This window comes from Stegodyphus dumicola, chromosome 5 (genome assembly GCF_044657685.1).
Source record: "Stegodyphus dumicola isolate Sdum_Otavi_A_Nest chromosome 5, ASM4465768v1".
In the NCBI taxonomy this organism is placed as follows: Eukaryota; Metazoa; Arthropoda; class Arachnida; order Araneae; family Eresidae; genus Stegodyphus; species Stegodyphus dumicola.
Window position 1 is genome coordinate 2,450,101 of NC_140772.1, and position 18,809 is coordinate 2,468,909.

Below are 18,809 nucleotides of genomic sequence, written 5' to 3' on the forward strand. Positions count from 1 at the left end.
TCTGCTCTAAAAAGTTAAATTTAATGTTTAACCATATTTTTCTGTAAACGCAAATAATCAGTTTTAAGTAAATTTTGCTGAATAAATTTCACTAAAATTAAAACATTTTCAGCTGAAGTAGAGATTACATGCAAAGCTTCTGAGAGATTTGATTGCTGACATTGAAGTAATATTGGGAGTTGTTCTAGGTGTTGGGAGGGTGTGTTCTATTGTAGTATTATAGTCATTCGTACAGAAATGTCCTGTCATATATTTTAGAGATGCCTTTGTCCAGAATTTATATTCATGCTATATTGCATGTTTTCATGAAACTTGGGTGAGGGAAATGCTTTTCTCCATGTAAAGGATTCTGATGCATTTAAAGAGTGTCTAACTATAAGCTTAGCAGGGCATTTTCAGGTATAACTGAATCAAGGAAATAAAAGAAAGCGGGGAAGCAATTCTGTATCTTCCATTCTACTCGGCCAGTTGCTGAAATTCAGCTTGCATTTTTTACGTCTTGAAAGCATAACATAAGATATATATTTGATAACATAAGATATATTTATATGCAGTGTTATTCTAATATACTTATTCTGACATAAAATTGGAATTTTTCTGAAAAAGCATGGCAATTTTTTTCCATATTTCAATTCTAAGACTGAACTAATGTATTCAAATATCGAATTTTATAAATTGTGATCAGAAATTTAAGGAAAAATTTGAGAATTAAGTTTTGCTCGCTTTTTTTACATTGTGCCCAAGAGTAATTCACTTGGAGAACTTCCTAGTTTTTGGCAACATATTTCACTTTTCTTTTCATTCTTAATCTGCCGAAGTCTCAGTTCTTCTTTTGTAGAAATATTTTTGCCATATATTACATTTTTGAATCACTGTTGGAATTTTTTCCCTTTTCAAATTTTACTGAATTGCTTTAGATATATTACTGAATTATATTCCTTTAAATAATTATGTAAAAAATTTAATTTTATACATTTGAATTGTGTACTTTTAAGTATTTATTAATATAAATTTTTTCAGTGTTTTTTATTTATTTTAACTGCATTTCCTTTTAAAGAGTGCTTTGTGAACCTGTGTACACCATGATGCATTTAAAAAATAGATGTCTTAAAAAAAGGAAATATAGTAAGCACAATTCGTACGTCTTTCAGTGAGCCATTCTGGAAGAATATATAAATGAAAAAGATGATAATAGAATTTTAATTTAGGAGGAGATACATATATTGTTTATGCAGTTTTTCATTGCCTTGGCTTTAAACAATTTTGTTATTGTGACTTTTTTTATATATTATTACATTTTTATCATCTTACTTTTAAGTTTGTTAAAATGTTATGCGTATTTCAGAATAAGTTTAAATATTTCATTTTTTTTTAAATCATAAGAATTAAATAGTGTAATATAAAAAAAAATGAGTTTGCAAAAAATTATTTTTGAGTTTTTAATACTTTGCCAATTTTTTGACACATTCTACAAATATGTCTGCTGTCATTCACTTTTTTGGGCTGCATATTGTCAATAGTTGTGAAACATCTTGGTTTTTGTAACATTCTTAAGAGTAGTCTTCTATTTTTTCCTTATTTGCTCAATATAAAATAGTGAAGGGATTTTCACCGTGATACTGAAGGTCTTCAGAGGTGAGGTATTTTAAAAACTGGAGAAGAAAGAAATGACTAGTTTCATCAACATTTAAATGTTTTTAGATGGTATAAATGTTTTTTACTTGATTGTTGAACTTTGGATAAATTCTTAATCATTTGGCTGAGACATCTTTGGGTTTTCAATTTACGATATAACATTCTGTGACATATGTAAATTTATACAGCCCTTCAGTAAAAAAATAATCATCTTTTGCATTCATCCACAAAGTTGTATCTTGGCCCTTTTCAGTTTACATAGGCCCATTTGCTTAACTACTTGATGTGCTACACTGCCTGAAAAATTTTAATAAAATACGGTTTGAACATTCAGATATTTTGCTTTGAACATGCAACTTCTCTGAAATGGATTTTCTGCAGTTGTTCATTCTTCTAATTTCCTTCTTTCAGAAATATTTGTTTTCAGTGTTGACACAAAAACATTAGTTTTTAAACAGTTATATTTCCATTAATTATGTATTCTGGCCAAATTCTCAAATTTGAATTGTATCTTTCAGGAAGACCACCTTTCATTTTAAAGATATTTCACTTGCAGATTAAATTTCAAGCAAAGCTCATTTGGACATACTATTGAGTTAAAACCTGTTTAACAAATGATAGAGGCTTGTTTTGGGCAATGCTGTGAGAGAGGATCCACTATCCAATTGTAACTCAATGATATGTTATATATCCAATTGCAACTTAACTTTGTATATATTGTTTATTTATCTATATCCATATCATGTACAGTATTGATGTTTTGCTGACACTCTAGTGAGCAATCAGCTATGTTGTTTACTAGGATTAAGTGAACTGTGAGTGCGGCATAGAAAATATTCCTAAATTGATTTGCTTCAGAGAGGCAAGAAAATTCTACCTCCAGTTTGAAAAGCACTTATTGCTACCTTGCCGTGTCACTTTATTAAGTATTTTTTTTTTTTTTTTTTTTTTTTTTTTTTTTTACTTTGAGAGGCAATTTTAGGTTTGGGAAATTGAAAATAGTTTCAAGAAAACAAATCTGGAGAAGGACGTTAAATAATGTTTTTTACAGGATTAATCTACAGTTTACGTCACAAATAGTGTGCCAACCTAAATAATAAAATATCTTCATTGAATTGCATTGTTAAAATTATATTACTTTATAAATTTATCAAGGAATCCCCACACTTTTATTATTCATGACATAAAATCATACATGAGTTTTGTAAAGAGAGTTAATTTCTTGTTCCTATTAAACTGCAGGATCATTATTATTATTCATAAATATTTTGAGTTTTCAATAGAAACTTTATGGAAACTTTTTTCTAGTTGTACTTCTTTCTCTAGAACTATACTTGCATGTACAATTATGTATGCACTATTTAGAGGACTGGTTGCTACTTCATCAAAGACAGACACTTCTTTGAGAGAAATTTTCATGTTCCTTTATACATGCAACATTATTGTCAGTAAAAGTGACGTACCCAGAGCAACATTATCCTTAATTATTCTGCGGGTGATATTTTTATCTGAGTAATTTGATTTTAAGAGTATTTCTTATATGTCCAATTGCATCTTGTGTATATATCCTCTTTATTTATATACATTTGTATCATGTACAGTATCAATGTTTTGCTGATACTCTAGTGAGCAGTCAGCTATGTTGTTAATAAGGATTAAATGAACTGTGTAGTGTGGCATAGAAAATATTCCTGAATTGATTTGCTTCAGAGAGGCAAGAAAATTCTACCTCCAGTTTGAAAAGCAGTTGTTCACTGAGCTCTTGCGCCTGCTGAATTTAGTTACTTTGTTATGTACAGTAATGGGTATAAAAAGCCTCCCCCCCCCTTTTTTTTTAAATATTCGGGTTATCTTGCAGGTTTTGGTATTTTTGAAAAGAATGATCAATAAATTTCATCTCTGATAATGCCAGTTTGCAATATATTTGAGAAATATTCTAATTAGATTCTTAGGTGTTTGTGGCAATAATTATTGTTTGTTATTTGTCTTGGAAGGGATGCTTTCTAAGAAAAACTGCTATGTATTCACATTATTTTTAGAAAACATCAGCCTGTATGCCAGAAGCCAAATCCAGTGTAAACTATTAGAATTCAGTGGATTTAATTGCTTGGCCTCTGATTGATGAAATATTCTCATATAAGAGCTGTTAGTGATTCATTTAAATATTATTATTTGCTGGTACTGTGCTTTAGTGTCTAAACTGTAAACCCAACAGATGTGCATGTATATATGAAAAGTATAAAATAGATATTTATAGGTGTACATAAAAATAGAAATCTGTTTGAAACTTCATTGAATGAACTTTGTAACTGCATATGTTTCTAATTAGCCAGTATGAAAATTTTTAACATCAGAAAGAGAATATTAATGCAGTTCATTTATTTTGTTATGGGCTATCTCATCAAGACTGTCTGCCCACTCTGAAGGTCTCTGTGAAGAAAACTCGCTTATTGATGTGTTGGAATTTTTAAAAATTCACTCACTCAGTCAGTTCAGAAATAAAGATGTCAGACCCAGAGCAAACTCTCATTATTTTGTGCTTTTTAGCTCTGAGGCAAATAATATATTTCTATGAAGCTTTTTAATTGTGCTCAATTTATGCGGACTACTATTTCGTCTAATCACTCTGGCGAACATGTGGGTGTCCTGAGAAGAACAGTGAGTTTACTTTAAAGTATGTCCGATGAAATTGTAGAAGATATGACAAAGATGGGAAGGATTTAATTACCCTTTATTCTTCATGGTTTGCAGCTGCTTCCACACTTCAGGATACAAAGACCAGTACTTGTGGTCTGAACTAAAAAAATAAGAACTGCAAACTAACTAAATTTAAATAAGAGCTAAACTCAAATACTATACAAAGACTAGTATCACTAAGATTGGCCTTTTAGGTCTTTACGTATGTAATACACAGAATGCAGGAAAACTACAGTATGTCTTCAATATCAAGAGGACTAAATTTCTGGCCTGAAAGGCGGACAGCAACTGACTGAAAAGCATGCATGAAATAAGGTGGCGAGAAGACTCTCTCTCTCTCTCTTAACTCCTTCTTGGCTAAAAGCCACAACTTAAATACTTAATAGTTTGCAAGCTCAATTTGCATACTAAAACTAACCACATTTATTCTGGCCGGAAGTGGAAAATAAGAGAAGACACTAAAGTTTTAAAATAAAATAAACTTTAGTAAAACATAAAATCCTCACAAGTTAATTGGCCTCACATATAATAATCCCATATTTTTTAAAAGATTCTAGGACTAAGAATAACGTATTATGCAAAAGATAACTTATACATCCCACAAGGAAGATAGTTAATTTATCTAAATATCATACTGTAAGGAAAGCAAATATATAAAGTTTTATTTCAGAGGTTTGAAGTTATTAACTATTGAAATATATTCTTAAATGTTTAAATAGATTTTTCAGATGATCATTTTCAGGAGGAAAATTATCATATATTCTTAATATTATAGAATGCCAAATAGCTCATTCATTTGGGTAGTTAGGTGGTGAGTATTTCATAAGACAAAACACCTATAAAATCTGCAGATTAAAAAACCTTGCATTCAATCAAATTTCAATGAGCTGAATTGAAGGGACTTCTTAATCCCTTCAATTCAAGGATGCTCATCAAAGTTTGTCTGAATTGAAAGAACTATGAAAAATTTCGTGCTGAAAAATTGTTTGACTAATTACATTTGAAGAAAATCTAGGATTCTTCATAGATATGCATATAAGTATTTAATTAAATAATAATGCTTTTTAATTAAATAATAATGTCTTGGGCATAGTAGTAATGCTGAACCTGTTAAAACATAATTAAAAGTAAAAAATTAATCATAATTAATTTAACCTAATATTATAGTTGAAATGATATAGGCACTCATGGATTAAGTGATGCTGACATAAAACCATACAGTTCCGTTAGTGATCAGATTGTGCATCTGCACTTGAAAAAGAAACGATGATTTTTTCCATGATTATGACTATATTTCTCTTTCTTCCAATGATAGAAATATCTGGAAATGTTATTAGTGATGCAGTCTAAATGATATTAAAATATTACCTTTTAATTTCTGAATGGCAATGTTTCAGATTTCTTGAATCAGCAAAAATAGAAAAGGAGAAGCAGTTCAGGTTTATTTAATTACAAATAAAAATGTAGGATCTACTGCTAAAATAAATTTTCTTGAAAGTGTGTTTTTAAATGCTAAGAAGTGAAGTGAAGGTGACTAATTCATTCAAAAGACCGTGGAAATGCAAATTACTCCACATTTATGGATTGTGTGAAGTTGGTTTGTGGCATGACCTCAGGGATTGATTCATGACTTTTAGGGATAATATCAGACTTCAATTGCTAGGGAAGGGAAAAATTCAAGAAATGGTTTCATTATCATTCAAAAACAAAAACAAGTTTTTCTTATTAAATTCTGTGCATTGAAGAAATTTGCTTTATGGAGAAAGTTTATATTAAGTTTCTGTACAATTTGTGGAAAACATAAGTTTTACTATGTAAGTACTGAAATTTATTTTAGCATATAATAACTGTTCATTATAGAGAAATGCTGCAAATGTTTGTGCATCCACATTAAGATGTTTGAAATGTATTTGACAAGGGGTCAAATACATTTCAAATGGTAAATTCATGAAGAAGTCTGTTTCTTAATTTAGCTGCAAAAACTTAATGGTCATTCAAATCAGGCAGGCTTTATAAAGCATGCTTATTGTTGACTAATTAATCTCTCATTTATAATTATTAAATATTATTTGTAACTTTACCACCCTTGATGGGGCCAGTAATTTATTTTGTTTTTAGATATTGCAAAAGAATAGAAAAAATATAAACAAAAATACGAAAATGATGAAAGGAGCAAGCTATTCAAAATATAGGAAATAGAATGTTCTTATTCAATATTGACTGCATAAACAATCATTGCTGTTCCCCCCCCCTTGTATACAGAATATAATTATAAAAAAAAGTTTTTGAAAATAAAAGAGAACAGTATTCTTTCTTGAGTATTTAAAAATAATTTCTGATATTAGCATTAGTTATTGAGCATAGTGTTATGATCCTTTATGTTTTTTATTTTTATTTGTTCATATTTGAAGGTTACATCAAGTTGGATTATGCATTTTGTTCTTTTAAATATGCTTCTGTGTATATAGTTATTTTAAATTTGTGACAAATTGATCAGTTTCATATTTATATCTGAGGCATTTAATTTTATTATTTTTTATTATACAATTTTATGTTATTATTTCAAATCTCTAAGACTGTGTTACATTAAAAAAGTTGTTGTAATATTATCTCATAGCCATTTTGCAATTTGTCTTGAATGCTTTTTTGTTTTTGTTTTGTTTTGCTTAGTATCTATTTTAGATAATGATATATTACAAGTTATAAAACTGATATATTACAGGTTTTCTACTGACCAATATGAGAAAGTACCATTCTTTATTTTTGGAGACTGTAATTTTTGCCTAGATACCAAAGATGTAATACAGGTACTATCTTCAGAAAAATAAGTTTGCATAGTAATTATAACATTTATATGTTAGATAAATGGAAATAATTGTAACAAGATAGCTAAACATTGTTTATTCCGTACTTCTACTAGCTGCTGTTATGTATTAGAGTTATAATATGTATTATCTTACAGTTACATATTTTGCAGTAATATTCCTCTAAAATATCTGAGACACAAATTTTTGTAGTTTATAGTTAGTCATGCAAATAGAATATTCAAATTTGTTAACAGATATCTTAGTATATATTATTTTCTAAAACTGAAGGAATCTACAAGTAACATTGAACTTGCCAATTTAGTTTGAGTTTTACATTACAATTTAGTTTCAGTTTTACTTTTTTTATAACTATGTAGTTATAAAAAAAGTTTTAATTTCCATGTTTGCAAAAGAATAATGCACAACTTTAAAAAATGAGCAAGAGCTTCAAGTTCTAATAATATGTATGTTGCTTGTAATATTAGAAGGTGGAGTGAACATAGTTGTGTATGTTATTTGAATTAATTTGTTGAGGTTTTTAAAATCTTAGTGATAAAATCACTGGTTTACAGGGGGAAAAAAAGCTGGTGATAAAATCTGAATATGCATATTTTCTTCCATATTTTATTTTTTGTTTACTTTGCCTCCCCCCAACTCCAAAGTTTTTTTTTTTTTTTTTTTTTTTTTTTTTTTTTTTTTTAAATGACCAACATAAAAGTTTCGAGAAAAATAAATTTTTATTTATTTTTAGATGTATACAAAACAACATATTTCACCTTTATATTGAATGTATAATGGCCTACCATACTTTTCGTTTCCTTTGGAAATTTTTCTTTAAAATTTCAAAAGGTTGAAACAAAAAAGGTTCAAAAGGTACCATTGCTTGCTTTTTAGCAACAGACATGACGAAGCTTCCATCCTTGTCCTTTCAATTACTGCTCTCAGATTGATTTTGAGTGAAAGCAACAGCTGTCTTTTTCTTCTCTCTAATGAATTCATCTAATGTGGGCTGTTCATTACTGTATGTTATGGACAAAGAGATCAATCTCATTATTTAATAACCACACCATGTAAGTGTCTATGCAAACTGGAATTTCATTTGCAGTAACACAGTTAATATGTAAGACTTCAGAATTTTTTCGTATATTAAATGTGCCCACCAATGGGCGAGCGGTAAAATCGCTGAACAGTGGTAGGTATGACCTGGGTTTGATTACAGGCAAATGTGCTAGCTGCTTGGGCATTTTCGTGATTTTCCTCATGTGTAACTTGTATATGAGCCAGTTTCCCTTAAAATGTTCTCTACAATGGCATCCCTTTAGGCAGATAGCCCTAGTGTGCTTTGCCATAATCAACTAAATCAAACTATATATTAAATATTGACCTCTTTATGTTTATCATTTGTATGTTGCAACACAAGCTAAAATATTAAGAATTTTATAGTCAGTAAGGAGATTTTTGTATCTGCAGATGTGAAAAAAACTGAATTCCAAAGAATAGTAAATGACAGGTTAATATGTAATTAAGTGAAAATATTAATTCTGTTGGTGGAGATTTCTGAAACATAGGGAAGGGAAAACTACTGTAACACAGCTAGAATTATCTATGATATGTGTTTTTCATAATAAACTGAATTGCCTGTTTACTTTTATTCCTCTAGCTTAAGTATTACAAAAGCCATGTTCCGAATTTCCTTGATATATCCAGAATACTAAAAAAATCATACTTTTCTTGGACCATGTGTCAAGAAATGCCAGCTAAAGGTGCTAAAAGGTTAAATAAAAAAGCTAAAGGTTAAATAATAAATTAAATATTACTACCTTCTGAGTCATTGACTTTGCATGACCTAAGATGCATCATTATACTAGGCTGAGATGGCCAATATGTATTTTGCTTATAGGTCAATGGATAGAAATGGATGTATGTGAAATTGAACGTAAGATATATGTACTACACTAGCTATTTAACACATCTTTAAGGTCTTTCAGCCCAGATGTAATAAGTATGCACAACTAGTGTTTATCTCCTTATAGAGACAATCACTAGGAATAGGAGATTACAGCCAGCATGTAGAATTTCCACACTGGTTTTTGTAGTTATGTTCTGAAGGATGAGTTTTTCCATTGCGGGTATGCATATGTAGGTATATGACAAGCCATATGGCTTTATACTATAAAACTATAGTTCACTTTAAATGTTTGCATTGGTACTCTTTGATTGGTCTTTCTTTCTTTCTTCATGACTTGACTAGCGAAAGATATTCCGAGAGAAGATCTTGTCAGAACTGCAGTTTAATGTTCCTGGTGTTTTAATATATTTATTTTTTATACAAATGTTTTAATGATTGAAGCTAATATGTATCTATATTCTAACATATTATTTTATTTATTAACAAGTTTTATATACTTGTTAATAAATAAAATAATTCTATCATCAAGTTCTACTTATGATCCTTCTTCCCTAAAATGTATATATATGACATGTATGGAATAGACTGAAATATATATACCCAATAACACAGGGGTTCTCAGCCAGGTTGAAATTTCCCCTTGGGGGAAAATTTTCATGGTTTCATGTGTGGGATGTGGTCAGCCTTTTACTCTTAAACTTGTTTTAGTTTATGTATATAAAAAATTACTCTTATTCAAGTTTTATCAACATTTTCTATACTTCTGGTTTAATTAAAAGCACATTAAAAATAATCTAAATTTAAGTAGATGTATATGCATTTTTGAGTTTTGGAGTTGCATGGGGCAAAAAAACTTGAGAGCCACTGCAGTAACATAAGCTCAAAGTATACCCTCGTAGTTATACCACCATAATATGAAATGTATAACTCTTTCAAAAAAGTTTGTGGAAGAATCATATCACATGTGTAAAACTTGCAACAACTGAATTTTGTTGTTAGAGGATGTTAGTATATTCTTCATAAAAGACATATGTGAAGTAATATCTTGTGGGGCAGCATACACAGGTGATCTCATGCAAATAGAAATTAAAGCATCTTTTGACTATTTAGTGTGAAGCTGCATTTTGTAAAAAATGTGCTCGAATGCAAATACTTGTGTTCTTTGATCAGAGAAAAATTTTCATCAAACCACAACAACCTTTTTGGCAAATGTTTTATCCTCCAACTCCGTTTTTCTGTATTATTTAAGTGTTTCTGTAAGGTCAGCATTTCTGGATAATACAAGCTATTCAGTATGATATAATGGATTGTCTGTGATGTACATGAAAGACAGGCATTCTACTAATGCTTCCACTGAAGTGAATGTTTGTACATTTAAGTTTCGAAAAAATTTCTTGACTGCAGTTATCCCTCCCATGTATAATGTGTATATGAACCAGTGTTCCATAAAAAGCCCTCCACAAAGGGAAGAAGGCATCTCTTCTATCTTAGGCAGATAGCTCTTGAGTGCTTTGCCCAACCAGCCCCCTATGTAGCAATCATCCTTCAGTACCTTCTTCCTTCTTAGTCCTTGAATTGTGCTTCAATTTTTCTTACAGCTTCTTTACATAAAATATTCTACATAATAATGCAGCATAAATAACAGTATTCTATACTGTATTATGTATTGATATGATTATTATTGAGCTCCATAAACATGTGCAATATTCTAAAATTTTAAGTTATTAAATTATTTTAAGATTAATTATTAATAATTTTATTTAAGATTATTTAAATTAGATTTTCTAAAGGCATTTCACTTTGATATAAATCTTTCAGTTCTAGTTAGCAATCCCAGTTCCAATCCGTCTTTACCCTCAGTTTCTAATGAAATTATTTGATAGCTGTTTTCATTTTTCATCAATAGAGGGTGCCAGCAGCTTGACATCCTTCTTATCGTTCTTATTGCCTAATCTTATTACTGCTTTTTACTTCATCATTTGCACTTCTGCAGTTGAAGAAGGAGTTTCTATATTTAACCTTCAAAACTAGTCCTGTAAATTTATAAATATTGTGCTAATTCTTGTTGCTTGTTTAACTCCTGCAATAATAGTTATTTGCATGTCATTTTAACTCAAATACACTTGAGTTCACATATGTAATATTCAAATAAAAACTCTTCCTTGCCAAATATAGATTTAAAAAGCTCTGTAGCTTTTCCATAATTCTCTTTAGAGAGCAAAATCTTCTAATAAGCTGGCGAGTTCGGTTTCATGCATTGAAATAAATGATCAAATTTATCCTCAGAATTAAGAGATTCATATTCCAATATTTTCATTGCCATTCTGTAAAAGATAAATTTAAAGCAATTCAGCAGTATTCGTATTCAAGAGATACACAGTTTGCTTCACGTTAGTGCCTTTTCTGCTTAAAAACTGCTTTCTCTATAGAAAACAAATCATTTCTTAAAAATAATGAGCAATCCAGACTTTTTTAATGTTGGTTTGAAATTAAAATAGGTGAAAATTATGCAGGATACCTCTGTTTTATAAGGAGGACTTTGCTGCTGAACAGTGTAAATTATTATGAAATAAATGCTGTACATCTTATATGTATTACTTTGTATATTTTGACTTAAAATGTTGAATTTAAAGAAAATTCTGATCAGGAACAGTTTTCCCTTTCGTTATGAAAATAACTTGTACTTGCATAGATCTTAAAATGTTTTCCTTTTTTTTTTTTTTTTTTTTTTTTTTTCAAGGTAAGCTTTTCATTAGTTTTAACATTATTGATAAATATAAATACATAACATGAACAATAGTTAATTATTACTCAAAAGAATATCAGCTATAGAGCTATGATTAAAAACAATAAAGGCAATAGGATCATTAGGCTCACTGTCTTTCTTTAGTTCATCTAAAAGTCATCTAAAGAAATTAGAATGTCATTGTCTACAGAAACATCAGTCTTTTCTTTCAAAAACTGGGTCCATGCCACCAAATGTTACCTATTCAATAAAATGTCAGCACCAACTCTCCTGCTGAGATCTGCGAGATTTTCTTTCTCAGGGCACCAGTATCACTTAAACCCTGTATTTCATTCACTCTGTTGGTGGCAAATGATTTCTATCATTTTGTTGTCCTCTTAATCCAACAGAGTGATTTTTGAATTCGCCCAAAAAACATTGAGTGCCTTTTTTTAAATGCACCATTTTCTTGACTTTGCTTGCTAACTGAGCAGCAAGCAAAGCGCCGAATAATTCTAGTCTCGGAAGCGTGATTTTTCTTAGTGGCGTCGCTTCACACTTGCTAACCAATAAATTCACTTTGTTTGGGTTGTTTACTGTATTTGGTATTTTAGATTTTTCTGTATTTAACAATTTCGAATGAAGATGTTTGAAGTGTTTATGTACTTTTGCATTGCTGCGAAGTGATTGATTGTAACAGAAATGCATTTCTAATGAAATTCGAGGAAATAAGTCTAAAGAAATTGCAGGGATACAAGTAATATAAAAAAATTGTCTGAAGTCAATTCCTACTTAGATCAACACAGAAACATTTTGAAAATACAACAAAATTTTAAATATGTGAAAAAATTATATTAACATCAAGTGTCATCAACTACAACTTTAAAAAAATGTATTTGAACTTCAGTGGACGAATAGAAAGTATTTTATTAACAATTGAAAATTTGCACAAGATATTGGTTGAGTGTGAGCTGATAGTAGGAATTTTAAAAAGTAAAATTTCAATAGTCAGTACAAGGCAGTCGCATGGTGTGCACATTATATATTTACTATGAATTTAATTGAAATCTTCTCTAACAAGTTTATTATTATCTATTTCAATGCAGATTGAATTTGAAGGTGAAACCACTGATGGAAACTTTGCTCTTGATGACGTCACCTTTTACGATGGGAACTGTCAAAGTAAGTATGATAACACATTTTTATGCTCTTTTTAAATGCAGCTAAGATGCTCTTCCCTATGTCAGTCTGTAGCGATATCTGCCATGAAACCTCTGGCAGCCCCCATTAAAATTTAGCCTTTGGAAAGTTGTCAGAATTAAAATCATAAAATGAAGTGCAGTACAAGTTGTCAAATGAAGAAAGTCCATGGTTTCATCGGACGGACATCATCAGCAACTACACCAATGCGGTGCAGGTATTTATATAAAATGTCTTGTCGAGAGTTGAAAATTTGCCGTAAAGAATGCACGGGGTATGTCCACTGGGATAGGCGAAAATACAAGAGTATTCCACACTTTATCGGTTGAAAGGAGTTTATACATTTAAAAGTTGGTCCACTTTCCTCTTTGCCTCAGAACTAAACTGTTAATTGGAGAGTGAGAAATGTGGCTAAAGTAATCATTTTTATCATTCAGATTTCAAATCATTATAGCATAATGTGGCTAGGGTACAAATAGGGCGCAGCCCCATCCACCTAATCGACAAGATTTTATGACAAACAAGGGCTGCGCCAGGATAGCTTACAGCCATTTTTAGGCAGAAGATGGGCTTTTTCATTTCCAGTGGCTGGGGATCCATTGAAAAACAAGCTCCGAGCCAAAAGCCATTGCATTGGATACATTTATCTTGGTCTCTTCAACAAGAAAGTAATCAGTAGGTGTATGAGACAGCTGCCCACTCGGGAGTGAGCAAATATAACTGCCTTGCTAAAGTTAGTATCAGGTACAAGAAGATTTAAAATTGCCTTTCCTGTGGTAAAAATCTCTGCGTCGAAGTTAGAGGCATTCAGATCAACAGAATAGGATTCCGCAAAATATCCTTCACAGTACAACCGGCACCAGTATTTTCCTTACGTGCAGTGTCATCAGTAGAAATGTGGATCCACTCACAGCTAGGGTTATTTGTAGCTATAACTTCTAAGGAAAAAGCTTTAAGAGCGTCAGGAACTGCCTCGTATATCATTTCAGCCATACCAATTTCAAGATTACAAGTAGGAGCCCTAATAGTAGGAGGAGAGAGGCTAAACTGGTTAGGGTGGAGTAAGGTAGGCATGATTAGGTATTGCAATTTCGGACCAAAATTTCAATACCTGTATTCGGTAGTTTTTAGATTTAATACCGGTAGTAGGAATTTTATAAAAAAAAGAAAGAAAACACAGGTGTTTCTTTGTTTTATTTGCCAATTTTATTAGAGTATATACCACCAAAAAATCATTCATAATTTATATATTATAACAGTATATAAAGAATTGTAAAGAAACGAGGACCATCTTATATATTTAAATCACAAAAAAGTGTAAATATCAGTATTCTGTGGTACTATTAAAATTTTTGAAATGTGATCTTAAAAAAACATAATTGAGCCTGGAGCGTAATTTTGTGTAAAAATTACCAGCTGTCTAAAACCCTCTTTCAGCATCTACACTAGTAGGTGGTACTGTTAGCAAGGGCGATATACTTTTTCCAAGTATTTATCTCGAAATCCCTCATCTTCAAATAAATCGATTTCTCATTGGATGGTTTTGGATAAAACTGATTTCTGTATTTTATTTTGGCTTGTTGAATTTTTTTTTAGTTAGTGCTAATTCTAATTTTTGTTCAAGAGACAATTCTTTTCACTATCGACATTAGTGCCATCATCATCTTCGATAACTGTACCGAATTCTTCTGTGTGTGGATAGGTTTGTGAAAGTTTAATATTTCTTTCTATTTTCATTTTAAGAAAATTTAACATAAACTTGATTTGATTAGTCTCTTCCTCTTTTTCATTTTTAAATCATTATAATTATGTAAATACCGTAAGCCATTTTCTATTTCAGTATGCCTTTCTCCTGTGCGATTTTTCAATGTAATATATAATTCTTTAAATAGTGATGTGAGCTGTTCCTTGTTGCACTAACTGTTAAGAAATTAGAATCTCTCCGTATCGGAAAAATTAATTGGGAGATTAAAGTCAATTGTTGCTTTTGGGGATTGCATATTTCAGTTTCATAAATCGTTCCATCACTAGGAGTAAATTGTTCCAACGTGGTTTAGAATCTAATATTAAAACATGTTCTGTTTTACTTCCAGTTATTATATATTTTTCAAATAAGGCATTTTTTGTAGGAGAATGTTTAAATGTCTTAACAATTTTTCAAACTTGATTAATTATAATGAACTTGATGAGTTAATATTTCATCCTCATTAGCAATATCTTCAACAATTACAGGGTGATTATAATTAAAGTTGCGATATCAAAACGCTGCTCTAACTTTAAAACTACCAGTCAGAATGACTGGATATTTTACGAATGGAATCTGAACCATCGTGAAACAATTGAATTTTGTTTAGTGAAGGAAAAATACCATATTTGCCGCCGTATAAGACGCACTTTTTGTCTTTGAAAATAGGTCTGAACAACGGAATCCGTCTTACTCAGCTTTCGATTACATTTATTTCTCAAAATTTCCTCTATTCGGAGTTGCACAATCTTTTGTCTTGTTTTTTGCAGAGTATGGGAACATTAGTTACATAAAGTTCATTGAACCCGCATGCGCACATATCGACAATCACAGCTGAAAACTTTCCAATTTTTGTGAACGACTTTTAAGCGTGTGAAATTTCTACTGTTCAGTTATCTTTAATTTCTTGCCAAGTTATAGCTCAAAAACCATTGTCGGCATTGCTATAACATAACATACAAGGTACGTGTGATTGCGTATGGTAACAAGACTATAGATAGGCATTTCGGGCCACCCCGACTGATAAAATGATAAGAACTGTCAACTGGGATGCTGTGAAACTAAAGATAGTGTTTAAATCATTTAAGAAATGTGGTATTAGTAATGCACTGGAGGGTACAGGGGACAATTTGTTGTATGAGGACTCTGATGCTAATTTAGAAGGTTTCTATTGACTTTCCAGTTAGCTCTTGAGATGAGTATCTGAATTTTGACGAAAAAAATTAAAAGATGGTCTTTTCCCGTATAGATTGCATATTTGCAGAAATTATTAATTTGTATTACTTTATATTTAAAATACTATAAATTCATTATAATGATCAGTGATAACGTTTTATCCTTCAAAAATGTGTATAAAAAAGGGGTGCGTCATATATGCCGGCAAATACGGTAGTTAAAAAAATGTGCCGATAGATGCCATTGTCAGGATTTACATGGCTGTTGTAGAGATATGGATATTTCAAGACTTGACATGCACACCACAGATGTAGCTGTGATAAAAATGCAGAACATTAGCGGAACACGTAATGCTTTGCTTAAATGCTTCGTTGTTTGACAATTAAGGATCGCGCTCTGCTCGTGAAACTTTTCTGTCAGAACGATGACTCTGTATTAACAGCCATCAGGAAGTTCTGGACATTAAAGGGCATAAAATTCGCCCCCAAAACCGCTTACGGCCTGTGAAAACTGATGGATAAATTCAAAGAGACAGATTTATTTAACGTGAAATGAGGTAGAGGACGAAACCCAGTTGCGACAGTGGAAGATGTGGCTACAAAGTTCCAAGAATAGACGAACAGTGATACAGGAATCAGCAGTGCATGGGGAACTGGAAGAATGTTGGATATGCCTATCAGCACTGTGCGTAATGTTTTGTGGAACATCTTGCGCTGTTATCCGTGCAAGCTAACTCATGTGCAGAACTTTCTACTTGCTTACCTGGAAACATGTGAATCGTTTGCACAGTGATTTCTTGCCCGGATGGAAGTGAAGAATGGATGGCCAGGGAATATTCTGTGGTCTGGGGGAGCCCATTCCGTTTTGCAAGGTTCTGTAAATACTCAAAATTGCAGGATATCGGTGATCAAGAATCCGTTCCTGCTACAGCGAGTACCTCTTCAGTCTAAAAAGGTCACTGTGGGGCGGAATAATGGCAGCGTTTGTCATAGGTCCGTTCTTCTTCGAGATCACATCTGCAGGGATCATTAACTGCTTAACCATGTCCTTCTGGCAATTCAGCAGCATCAGTGGTTCGCACAAGATGCAAGATGGTGCTCCTCTGGACATTGCTACTTCTATGAAGGAACTGCTGACCACTCATAAAATCATAACCTGCCATTTTCCAACAGTTTTACTGCCACGTTCGCCCAACTAAACCCATGTGATTTTTGGCTTTGGGGGATACCTGAAAAGTATTGTTTGCAGTCGGTAGGTTGGGAATCTGGCCGACTTGAAGGCAACCATCACTTACCACATTCATAGCATCAGCACAGATACCCTCCGGAACTGTACTGGAACACGTCGTTTTGTACTTCCAACTAGTAGCGAAACAAGGTGGATGCCATATCGAACAACTTATGCACGTTTGTTTTCATGAAGCTTTTCCTTTTTCTCTTGTCATTATCATTGTACACACATATTCTTTAAACTATTCACTGTAAACATGTCTTTTTGCCTGTCTTAAAGCCTTGGAGTCTATTATTTTCTTTTGGCTAACAACATTCGTGTGGTTATTGATTAGGTCTTACCCCTGCTAGCGTAGTCTATCGCCACATTTTGGAACTATTTTTTCCCTTCGCCAAACAAAATTTCATTGCCTCTCGATTGTTCTGGCAAAATATCAAGTCATTCTGACCTGTAGTTTTAAAGTTAATGTTCTGAAATCGCAACTTTAATTATAATCACCCTGTACCTTGTCATTATCTTCATTGTCACTCTCTTCAACGTCGGAATCGGAAGTTTCTATATCTACAGTATGCGGGTTCTTCTGTTGTTTATTATTTTTGGTATAATACATCTACTACTCCTAATTGGAGAGAGTGTGAGTGGGTATGAGGAGCGTTTGAGGGAGTATACTCTCTCTAGCACTCTCACTCTTGCGACCCACAGTCTCTGTCTCTCGCACTCACACTCACACACTCTCTCGCACTCATACACTCTCTCTCAAGTGCGAGAGAGAGTTCGTGAGTGGCAGAGAGAAAGTGGGAGACTGCGAAAAAGAATGTGCGTGTGAGAGAGTGTGAGTACGACAGTGTGTGCGAGTGCTAGAGAGGTGAGAGTATGAGTGCAAGAGACAGAGTGAGTAGGTGTGAGGAGGGTTTGAGAGAGAGAGTACACTCTCTCTAGCACAATCACACACTCTGTCTCTCGCTCTCACACTTTCTCTCACACTCGCACTCTCTCACCTCTTTCACACTCTCTCGAGTGCGAGAGAGAGTGAGTGAGAGTATGAGTGCAAGAGAGTGTGAGTGGGTGTGAAGAGCGTTTGAGAGGGTACTCTCTCTTGCTCACACACTCACTCGCAATCACACCTCTCTTTCACTTCCCCCTTTCGAGTGCACGAGTGCGAGAGAGATTGTGAGTGTGAGCGAGTGCTACAGCAAGAGTGAGTGAGAGTATGACTGCAAGAGAGAGGAAGTGAGTGGGTGTGAGAGAGTATACTTTCTCTCGCACTCGCACCTTTCTTTCACACACTCTCTCTCTCGAGTGCGAGAGAGAGAGAGTGTGCGTGTATGTGCGAGAGGGAGAGTGAAAGAGTAAGTGGGTGTGAGGAGCGTTTGATAGAAAGAGTATACTCTCTCTCTCACACTCACACACTCTCTCGAGTGCGAGAGAGTGTGAGACTGCAAAAGAGAGACTGAGTGGGTGTGAGGAACGTTTGACAGAGTGCGTGCACAAGTGCCTGTGAGTCAGTGCATTTGAAAGAGTAAGTACACTCTCTCACACTCGCAGGCATTCTCTTGCACTTGTGCACGCACAAACTCCTCACACCCACTCACTCTGTCGCACTCACGTATTCTCGCATGTACATGCACACTCTCTTTCGCAGTCTCACACTCTCAAACACTCCTCACACCCACTCACTCCCTCTTC

The 18,809-nt window shown here is 32.6% G+C and overlaps 1 protein-coding gene across 4 annotated transcripts in view; it reads left to right on the forward strand.

The window, feature by feature from the left end:
* The window catches only part of LOC146997015 (inositol polyphosphate-5-phosphatase A-like), a 112,070-nt gene that overhangs the window by 89,816 nt on the left and 3,445 nt on the right, over positions 1 to 18,809 (forward strand). For 3 of the 4 annotated variants that reach the window (XM_085816433.1, XM_085816435.1, XM_085816434.1), the window contains 2 exons: positions 7,055 to 7,139; positions 12,880 to 12,955. In XM_085816433.1, coding sequence (XP_085672559.1) covers positions 7,055 to 7,139; positions 12,880 to 12,955 — 161 coding nt within the window. The remainder of the gene's footprint in view (positions 1 to 7,054; positions 7,140 to 12,879; positions 12,956 to 18,809) is intronic. The other variant, XM_085816436.1, reaches the window with a different exon arrangement.